The sequence below is a fragment of the Cucumis melo genome, chromosome 4 (genome assembly GCF_025177605.1).
Source record: "Cucumis melo cultivar AY chromosome 4, USDA_Cmelo_AY_1.0, whole genome shotgun sequence".
Lineage (NCBI taxonomy): Eukaryota > Viridiplantae > Streptophyta > Magnoliopsida > Cucurbitales > Cucurbitaceae > Cucumis > Cucumis melo.
The window spans coordinates 20,767,605-20,778,071 of NC_066860.1; the positions used below are offsets into that span (position 1 = coordinate 20,767,605).

The 10,467-nt window shown below is 34.1% G+C and overlaps 2 protein-coding genes across 11 annotated transcripts; one reads left to right on the forward strand and one right to left on the reverse strand.

The window, feature by feature from the left end:
* Positions 1-2,695: 2,695 nt before the first annotated feature.
* Positions 2,696-6,004, forward strand: LOC103499220 (uncharacterized). Of its 10 annotated transcripts, none has more exons than XM_008462162.3 (5): positions 2,733-3,160; positions 3,789-3,901; positions 4,260-4,362; positions 4,755-4,929; positions 5,708-6,004. In XM_008462162.3, the coding sequence occupies exons 2-5, from the start codon at positions 3,821-3,823 to the stop codon at positions 5,745-5,747; spliced, it is 399 nt and encodes a 132-aa protein (XP_008460384.2). In that variant the 5' UTR covers positions 2,733-3,160; positions 3,789-3,820; the 3' UTR covers positions 5,748-6,004. The 10 variants fall into 10 exon arrangements, with proteins under 10 accessions (XP_008460383.2, XP_008460384.2, XP_050939262.1 ...); XM_051083305.1 differs by having other exon boundaries at positions 2,733-3,148; XM_008462167.3 differs by having other exon boundaries at positions 2,734-3,088.
* A 723-nt stretch (positions 6,005-6,727) lies between these two features.
* LOC103499221 (uncharacterized) lies at positions 6,728-8,339 on the reverse strand. Its single transcript, XM_008462170.3, has 2 exons — positions 7,459-8,339; positions 6,728-7,322 (listed from the first exon to the last, which is right to left on the reverse strand). Exons 1-2 carry the CDS (start codon positions 7,943-7,945, stop codon positions 6,907-6,909), a joined length of 903 nt encoding a protein of 300 aa, XP_008460392.2. The 5' UTR covers positions 7,946-8,339; the 3' UTR covers positions 6,728-6,906.
* Positions 8,340-10,467: the final 2,128 nt, after the last annotated feature.

Genomic DNA, 10,467 nt, shown 5'->3' on the forward strand with positions numbered 1-10,467 from the left:
TCAAAATGACGAAGTAAGCTTTACCGGTGGGTATGTGTTCTTAATATGAAATGTATCATTGTAAGGGGACATTAGTATAAATGACATAGAATCCTAATGGAGAAGATGTACCATTGTGGGAGCCTCTATACCAATATATCTTTATTGAGATTCATACACTGTTATAGATATTGCCAAGAATAGTAGTATGTTATGGCAAAAGAAGACATATTTGCCTGAAACATAGAGCTATGAAATGATAGTTGAATGAAAGAATTATCTTCTTGAAGTATGTGAGATCTGAAAGGAATTTTGTGTATCATCTCTCCAAAGACCTAACAAGGAGAGTAATTCTAGGATTTTCAACAAGTATGGGACTCAAACATTTGATGGTCCATAGCCTTCTATTTAGGTGGTTTATTGCGATACACTTGATGGTCCATAACCCTATTCTAGGTGGTCTATTATAGTAGACTTGATGGTCCATAGCCACATGTGGGTAATCCTTAAATAGATTTGATTGATGAAACTAAACCCTTTGAAAATTCCATAGCCCTTCTTTAGGTGGTTCTAGTATGGACTTGATGGATAACAATAAAATCTTCATAGCTCAATTTTGAGTGGTCTTTCTTTGATAGACTTGATGAAGTTGGTCTTGGTATGGACTATATGTGAAGTCTTCATGGCTAAGTTTTGAGTGGTCAAATGTGATAGACTTGATGAAGCAATAAACGTGATTGTAAAGGTTTGGTTGCCTTCTATGAAAAAGTTTAAAGATCATTTTCTAGAGCTTTCACATTGACTTGAGGCTCTAGGTGCTTGGCCTTAAATAGCACAATTTTGAGTGGTCTATTGTGATAGACTTTATTGCAGAAACGATGAAAAATTAAGAAGTAAAACATGTTGCAGGGTCTCAACCATAGTTATTGAAAGTTCAAAAGGTAACTTACTTTCTTTAATTAGATTGTTGACCCACCTATGTATCAATTCAAATCGGAAGATATTGATGTTTAAGTTTATATTACTTTCTTTGAGCAGAGAAAATGCTTCAACTATTTTAATTAGAATACAATGGTAATCCTTCGTTGGGATTGTTGAGAATGACTATTATTGTACTGATTTATAATTGATGTTTCAATTGGCAATTAATAATTATAATTATTTAATACATTTTATAATTCTTAAAGTCATTATTCTTCTTATATAAGGGTATTTTAAAAAATATAACAAAGCGGAAAAATATTTACACTGTATAGAACAATTCTAAAAACGGAGAAAGCTCACAGTCTGCCATGAAAAATACAAAAAATGCACCGTCAACAATGTGCATAATATATTTGATACATGATTGTTTAGATTCGGCTATTGTTTGGTTAGATTTGGTTATACGATCGTTTAGATTTGGTTATACGATCGTTTAGATTTAGCTACTCTAAAATTTAAACGATTTTTTTTTTAAATTTGGTACACGATCAAATTTTGGTACACAATCGTTTAGATTAGGGATAAATCTAAACGATTTTTTTTTCAAAATTTGGTACACGATCGTTTAGATTTGACAAAATGATTTTTTTTTTCAAGATTCTTTATTTACAATCTTTTAGATTTGGTTACCCTAATCTAAATGACTAAATAATTTTCTTTTAAGATTCTTTATACACGATTTGGTTACCCTAATCTAAACAACTTAAAAAAAAGAAAAGAAGAAAAACGATGCACGCAGTGAACGAAAAAAAGGAAAAAGAAGAAAGAAGAAGAAAGACATGCACGCAGCGAAAAAGAAAACAAGAAACACGATAGAAAGAAATCAGTTTTGGTTATTTTAATCTAAACGACATAAAAAAAGAACAAAGATGGAAAGAAATTGTAGCTAAAAAAAGGAGAGTAAAGGAGAAAAGAAGAAAGATGGAAGGACAAACTTGAAATATTTAAAAAATGGCTAATTTTATGGACTTCGTAGGACCGTAAATATTTTAGTAGTTTGTTATATTTATGAAACTTTCATAAATATATATATATTTCAAAGAAAAGATTTTGTATGAAGAGTTCTTCTTCTTCCCAGAAAACCCCAAATTACTTTCTCTAAGTAATTTTTCCTTTGATTCCACTCCTGACTTCCGTGAGGGCACGCTTGAGTTGAAAAAATTGTATTAACCTTGGGAGCAATTGACATAAGCGATTTAGCACCAAGGTCATGCGCCATTTCGCTTTCAGTAGTGGTTCGACACAACACAACTAGAATCGACATTTATTTCCTACATTTTTTTTTTATGTTGTAAATTAATCTCATGAATTGAATCTCTTCGTTTCTAAGATCATCGAAATATTACTTAGGGACTAATTTTGTTTAGGTAATTTACATTAGTGGTTACCGACTAATTTTGGCATATTAACCTTGGAATCTTCCTTACATTGTGCATGTAATGGGTAGGTCAAAGAAAGTTGTGTGATTGGTTTCTGTTCAATGTGATCATGTTCTACATGTAATAACCTATACGGGTAGCGACAAGACGTTGTTTATGCTATGGAAATGGAGTTAGCTTGAGCTTACACATCTACTTTGTTGAGTTCTTACTTTCATTGTTGGTCTATTTCAAGTGAGAGTTAGGTTTGATTTTTCCTTTAGGTTGGTTTTGTAAGCTCTCATTCAGCCTAAATCCAATTGTTGAATTGTTTTAATAGAAGAAATTGAAACAAATTTAATTTGGATTAAGACGTGGGAATTTAAAGTGTTAAAAGATGAAAGCCCTTGAAGGGAAGGAGCATCTGTCATTTACTCTCCGCCCTATTATTATTTCCTTTTCTTCTTCTTTCCTTTTTCACGAGAATAGGAAACAAAAAAGAAAAGGAGAAAAACGAAAGCATATTCGAGGAAATTTCACCACTCTCACCATTCTCCACCACCTCCACCTGTGGACCGTCGTGGCGCTGCTCCACTCACCGGACGAAGACCAGCAAACCCCGCCCTCTGCCGTCCTTTCTAGATCTCAAGGTCGAAGTTTCCACGTCGTCGTCGTCCAGCTCGCGTCTCACTTGCCGTTCGCGTCCAACTTTTCGCACCCGTCACGAGCCGCTTCTCCAACACCCGCCCCTTCAGCCTCCGTGCGCGGTAACTCGCCGGATACCAACTCAGCCGCTATTCATATCCATTCTCCATTCATAGTTAATGGTTTATTATCAAGTATTTTCGTTATCTCCTTGATCTGTTATTAAACTTGGATGGTTTGAATGAAAATGTTACCGATTGTAGACTCTCATTCTTTTTGTATGTATATACTAAGTTTTTCATTCCTTCAAGGGGTAGTTAGAAGTAGTGAGAATCATGCCATTATATGTGTTTTGAGAGATTCTTATTGGACTGTAATTATTTTGTAAGTAATATCTAATTTGGATATGAACTTTCCTTGAAACTCTAGAGTAGTCCGGATGAGTGTGCGATGAGACACACTTGATGTGTTTGTTGAGTCTGAAGATTTTATATAATATATATATAGATGTGAAAATCCCTCCCTTTTCAGGTTTGGCTAACCCAAACTTTGAGGGAGATGCTGCCGGATTTCTGTAGAATTTTATAATGCTTTTTCTATAGAAGTTTAAATTGAAAAAAATTTGTTTTCGAAAAGCGTTTTCATGCCATGATCTAGGTTAGGAGGGAAAACCTAGAATGGGGTATGACAAGTTTACTCAAACTATTTTAGCTTTGTCTGTGTACTAATTTTTTTCTTTTTTCTTTTTTTAATTTTGGGAAGATCAGTGGGAGTAGATGAAATTGCTTCTTGTTGTGACAGTTTAATCATTTGACTTTGAAGTTTTTTCTGGAGTAATATTGCGGAAGATTTCAATGGAAGAGGCGAATGAAATTTTGAAGAATAACAGAATTGAAGATATCAGTTGGCTTTGTTCACTATCTGAATCTGAAGTTGTAAGTTCATTTGGAATCATAGTTTCTTTCTTGTTTGCATTCGTCATTGATTTATTGAATCTCTTTGCCTATGTGCTAACTTGCTCATGAAAATCCGAGCATTCTTGTTGTGGATGTTGTATACCTACAATGTTTCTTGTTCTTTTTAAACTTTTTTTTTCTTGGAAAGGATTATTATCTACTTCTTGACCTTGATTGATAACAATGGACGATGATATGTTTTAGTATCCTCATGTTTTGCTGAAAGTACAGACATTATGAGCTGTGTGGGCTTTTCTTCTTATTTTGATTTATGAGAATTTTTTACTATCATTTTCCGATCATTTTTATTGACACGGTATTATGGTGTATGTGGCAGGACCTGCTGATTAGCATTAAAATGCTAGTTCTCCAACGTGCAAAAGCAATTGGTCATGAAAATTTAGCTGAGAAATTTGATTTGAAGACGCTACGTACTATTGGTATGTTGCATTTATTCCAATTGTATAACCTCTAGTTATGCCTTTTGTCTATTAAGTCGTTATTTTAAGCATATCTAGGTGGACAAGATATCCATTCTCATCTCAAAAGTCAACAATTCAATTCTTCACCCACCTTATAAGCTAAAACAAAAGTATGAATCTCGCTCCACTATTTTGGTGCTATCTACTATATTAGTTGTTGAACCGATTACCTTTCAATCCAAATGTCAATATGTTTGATCTCCCACTCTAACACTGATGAACTAGGGAAAATAGTTGTCCAGAAAGTAGGTGTAAATTCTCTCTCTGGCATCATTATCGTACATCCACTGTTAGCTATCTTCCATATTAGTTGCTGAACTAATTTTGTATTTCTGGCTCTATAAATGTAGGGTTTGTTTTGATGGAACATCTTAAAGGAGAACTTAGGACATCAGATGTTACGGATCTGTCTCAATCTGCCTTAAATGCGTGCAACTTGTTAGATAGCAATCTTGAGAAAAGTTTGCCAATTGATGAGATAATGACAAGTATCTGCTTAGACAGAAGGAAGAAACCGGGAAAAAGGTTGGTACCATTTACATGTAGTTGTGTTTGTATTGTTCAAGACCACATTTTGGAAAGAATAGTGAAATGTCATGTTAATTATTGCTTTGTTATTTTAATACTCCATATTAACAGGGGAAAAAGCCTTTTGACAACTACATTAACCTTTTGGTATTCATAAAGCCTTCTATTCATATGAATTTTCACCATAGAACTTATGCATTGGATAGTAGTAGATCAGTTTGATCATGTCCGTTCCTAATATTTTTGCTCAGTACTCTGGAGTGGTGGTTGTTCCATTGTGTTTTCTTATTACAGCACTAGATAGGTTTTTAGAATCACGCTGGGAAGATGTGAGGCCTTATGCATAAGATATATAAGTTACTTCTCTCGTAATCAATTGGTATAGAGATGGAGGTATTTATGTTTATCTTATATGATATCAAATATATGGAGTCCCATCGAGTATTTGTTAAAAAAAAAAAAGCAAAAAGAAAAAAAAGACAAAACAAAATTTGACCCAAGGAAGGTGAACCCAAAAAGATCTTGAGAAAGAGGAGGCATGCCGAGGATCTTGCATTAGAAAAATTTACCATCTTACGTGAGTTACTCCACTCACGAATATAAAAAAAAACGTATGGTATCATTTGAACCTTATTATAATTTCGTGTAGGTATTTTAGTGTTCCTAATGACTTGCACATTGTGCTTTAGTTAAATGCTGTGCTTCTCAATTTGCATTCCCAACTTTTGAACTCATATTTCTCGTCTTCTTTTCTCTCTCTCCTCTCTCTTTCTAGGCCGCGGGAAAAGGTTGATTTCGAGATACAAGAAGAATGACATGTCGTGAACTAGAAAATACTAGAAGTTCATCGGAAAATACTAGGAGTTCATCTGATATAGGGAAAATTTTGTAGTTCCACCCCTATTCATATATTGTTACAAAACGAAAGCATTTAATTACAAGTTTAGTCTTTATTCTTCTATTTCATAAAATATAGTCTAATCTTTATCGTGATTAATTGTGCATCATATGACTTCTCTTTGTAATATAAATCAATTTAGATTAGAATTAAATTAGATGTTAATTATGCCTTTGAGCTTTTGTTATCTTAAACTTCAAATTTGTCTTAAAATAGCCGTCAAGCATTTGTGTTAAAACGAGGATGGATGAGTGACTTTAACGATGACATAAGTACATGTAGCATGAGTGGTAGCTTTAAATTTGCCCTTCAACTCTTGATTTATTTTCAATTATTCTTTTAATTATTCTCATGTCATTCTAAAATTTTTGCTAAAAAGATACAAGAATGATGAAACCGAAAATTAAAAATCTCATTTGGACATGCTTTTTGGACTCCGAGCTTAAAAATTTGAAGGGTTTTAATCATAATAGAACAAAACAAGTAAAGGACAAATTATTTTAGAACCGTAGGAATTTTAATTTCACTACAGAAGGGGAGGAAAAGCTATGTACTATAAGAATATTCATACAACTATATAAATTGACAACCTCTTTGATTACGAATAATCAAATACTAGAAAAAGTCAATACAATAGTTAAAATGAATAATTGCTTTGACTCTTTGTTTATCTCTCTAACGTCTCTCATGAAATGGTTGTCTTAGAACCAATACTAACTTTCACTTCACTTTTTAAAATGAGTTATTATTGAAACAAATAATAAAATTTAAGAAAACAAAAACAGAACTTGTAAAACTTTTAACATACTTTAAACTCAGAAAGAATATAGGTGTGTGTTCAAATCTCCAACTCCATTGTAAATAAGCTAATAATCTAATAATCTAGGTGTTGCAATATTTGTTGCAAGCCGTTTTAATGTGGCTGTCTTTTTAATATTTAGTTAAACAGGGATTAAAAAAATTACACACCTCTAATAATCCCACTGATTACAAATGCAAAATATTACCGGATCAAAATCGTCGGCCACATTGCCAGATCTCTACAAACAATGTTAAGCTACAAAATCTATGAAGTTTCATCTGATTGAAGAAGGGAAAAATCCATTAGGTGGAAGAACAGTAATGTGTTTCAAAGGGTGAGAAACTTCTCCGCCGCCACCGTGCTTAACGAACTCGGCTGGCGAAAAGGATCGTCCATGGCAGACACACAAAATACTAACCTCCAAGTTTGAGTATCGATACAAGAAGCCAGTAGTTACGATTTTGGTACCATTAGGACCAATCCCTGTTGTTGAAACACAAGGCATTTGCTCAAAACTTGCCACACTATTCTGGGTTTGGATTTGAGGCTTTGGAGGTTTCCCATTCTCCATTGAAGATGAGGAAGATTTCTTCACTTGAGAGGATTCATCTTCAACAAATTTCTTATTACAAGGCTTTGGTTTAACATGCTTCATAGATATTGATGAATTACTTGAATTGCTACAACCACCTGAAATAAGATGAACAACAACAAAACTTATTAAATCTGATTTCTCATAATGACCAACCATTAAACAAAACCAGATTAAGGTTTTTTTTTAAAAAAAAGAAAAATTATTTAGGGTTTGAAAGAAATTGAAAAGTACCTTCAAGAGATGAAGAACTATGGTGATGATTATCAGAAACAACAGAGGAACTACAAACTGGGGAAGATCCACAGGACCCAGAATTCTTATTCGAAACCCCATCATCAGAAACAATCCGGCAACCCACCGGAGACTCATCGGGGGGCCAGTACGGAACAAGACAGGGGTAGGCATAGCCATAGCCATTGAAAAACGGAACGTATTGCAACGAGGAATAAGGATATGAAATCTGCAGAGGAGGATCTGGTTTGTTAAGGTCGACATTGTTCGTAAAATTACCTCTCCGATTCTTGAATGGCGGATTGTTGTTCGGATCTTCTTCTCGCTTCCTCTTCCCGTGTCTTCGGCGGATGTCGACTCTGTTGTTGACATCCGTAACTCCGCTTTCTAGATCAGACCCATTTAGCTTTTCCGGTAAATTATTGAAAGGTCCGCCGATGGAAAGGCGTAAATCGAGGTTTTGTTGATGTAGGTTCATCGATTTCATCTGTGAAAGAATGGATTTGGAGGAGGAAGAAGATTGGTGGGTTTGGAATATAAGGATGGAGTGATTGTGGGAAAAGGAGAATTGGCGACGTGGCGATGAGAGAGAAGAAGAAAGGGGCGGTGGGGTTAAGAAGGAAACACGTAGGAATAAAGAAGAAGAAGCAAAGATATTTTTAGCGAAACCGAAGCCTGCGCGTACGCCATTAATCTATCTCCTTTTCCTTCTCCAAATCCCTTTCTCTTATCTATCTCCTATGACTACCTTCAACGTGTCACTTTTTTCTTTCTCTTTTTCAGAGAATCGAATGATTTTTTTTTTTTTCTTTTTTGTAGTATGAACAAATTAGAAAGTATGATATTGTGGTACTGCTCCAAAATTTTCAAATCATACTAACCAATTATTTTTTAGTTATGTGGGTTATGTAGATATATAAATCTCTAAATCTCCTCTTTTATGACTTCTTATGCTATAGTCTGTTCAAAATAGTAGGAGGTTTATTAACATTAAAATAAATATTTAAATTTATTGTGAAAAAAGATGTAAAAACATTTCCATTTTATAGATTATAATTAGGGTTTTCAAGTTCCTGAGATTTAATTTCTTAAAAATTCAGAAGAATGGATGTTGAGAGGTTGATAATACATGCTTACATCATTATTTTAAATTATTAGAGTAAAAAATAAATAAAAATATAATGGCAAGAGTTTGTGTAATTGTTAAATGGATTTGTTTTATTAGATAAAAAAAAAAATTAAAATCTAAACTTGTGGTGGAGTTATTGTGTAAGGAGACTCGATTAAACATTTGTTTATTTGTTACTATTATTTTATATTATCTTAAAGTTTGAGATTATTTCGACGTAATCAAAGGTTTTCCAAATTAGAATGAGAGGATAGAGTTGAAGAGCCGCGGGGTCCACGTCTAACACGGATGAGCATTGAGAACAAGACACGTGGATATCGTAGAGGAACACGTTGCGGAGCTTGAGCGGGAAAAGGGGTCTGTCTGACGGGCTGGCCAATAAGGACACGTGTTGGAAGATTTTCCCGTCCCCACGAATCTCTACTAAGGTCTTTCTTTTCACGTTAAAATCTCATATCGCCGCCCGCCAACCATACCACGCCACGTACACATTTCTCTGTTTCTAAGTGGGCCCGGCTCCTGGTGGACTGACTGCATGCCACGTGGAGGCATTACAGCTAAGAAGCGCCAACTTTTATGAGAAAGACTGTTGATATTGACACGGCGACGTAACGCTGCAACTATGTCTGAAACGTGGCAGGGTTTGTTTGGATTACATCAAATACGGTGACGAATAATTCTGTGGGCCCCGGTTTTTAACTTAAACAGCCCATGGAATAATATCCTTTTCTTTTCTTTTCTTTTCTTACCGTTTACACTCCGGTTCTGCTTGCCACGTGGCCACTTTGGGACGTCAAAATTAATATAATCAACGGGTCTGGAGCGCCCACGTGTATCATTGGATCAGACTTTAGTTTAGAGTCTTAAACCTTTAACTAGGAAAGTTATAATAAACAACAATTTTGTCGTTATATTTGTTAATAATTCTTACTCATTTTGTTTTATTTGAAAAACTCACTTTAACTAAATATAAATAAAAATTTTAGGAGTTTTTTCTTAAATATAGAACAAAAGGAAAAAATATTTACCTTGTATATAATAATATTGAAAATTGAAAAAGTCCACCCAAAAGTCTAAGCCCCAAAGGTGAATTTATAAAGAATACCCTCATCATGCAATTTTTGTTTTCTACTAAATATATAATTAATCGACATTTTCAACTTTAGTTCGTCTTCTTTGTCTCCATTCCTCTTCATCAAGCATCTATGACCTGACAACATCATCTTACTTGTCTTAAAAGCTTATTAGAGTGAAAATTGTTCCCACAAACCATCACGAGTCCTTTCCGCATACTTCGTCCTCACTCACATGCATCTTAAGAAAATTCTCAAAAAGTCATCCAACATAGAATTGTTCCAAGCTAAGCACACTTAACTTTGGAATTCCTATGATCGAGCCACCGAAAAGAAAGGTACATTTTGTTGGTATCGATAGTAATTTTGAATTCTTTTAAGTCTTTCTTAACCTTTACATTTCATGTCCTCAAAATCCCTCTTATTCAGCTGTGATACCGGTTCATTCATGTCCTTCTCTTAAACTTGGGACGTTACAATATATTATAGTCTAGATACTCTTAGTTTGATTAAAACAAATTTGGATCAAACTATTCTTTCTCAGGTTTTGAAAAGCCCTTTGGGAAATTTCCTCAATACTATAATGACCAAAATACCAACGCATTTTCTAAACTTTTTAGTAAGAAAGCAACGTCATACGAAGAAGCACAATGTTCTAGCCTTCAACTTCAATGGACATATAGCAAAATATAGGCTCAAGGAATTCTGTTTGGTTACTAGACTAAAAGGACATAAATTCCCTCCATTAAATTTGCAAGAAAAAAAGAGTAGCTTGAAAAATGCTCTTTTCTTTTGCTCATGATGAGT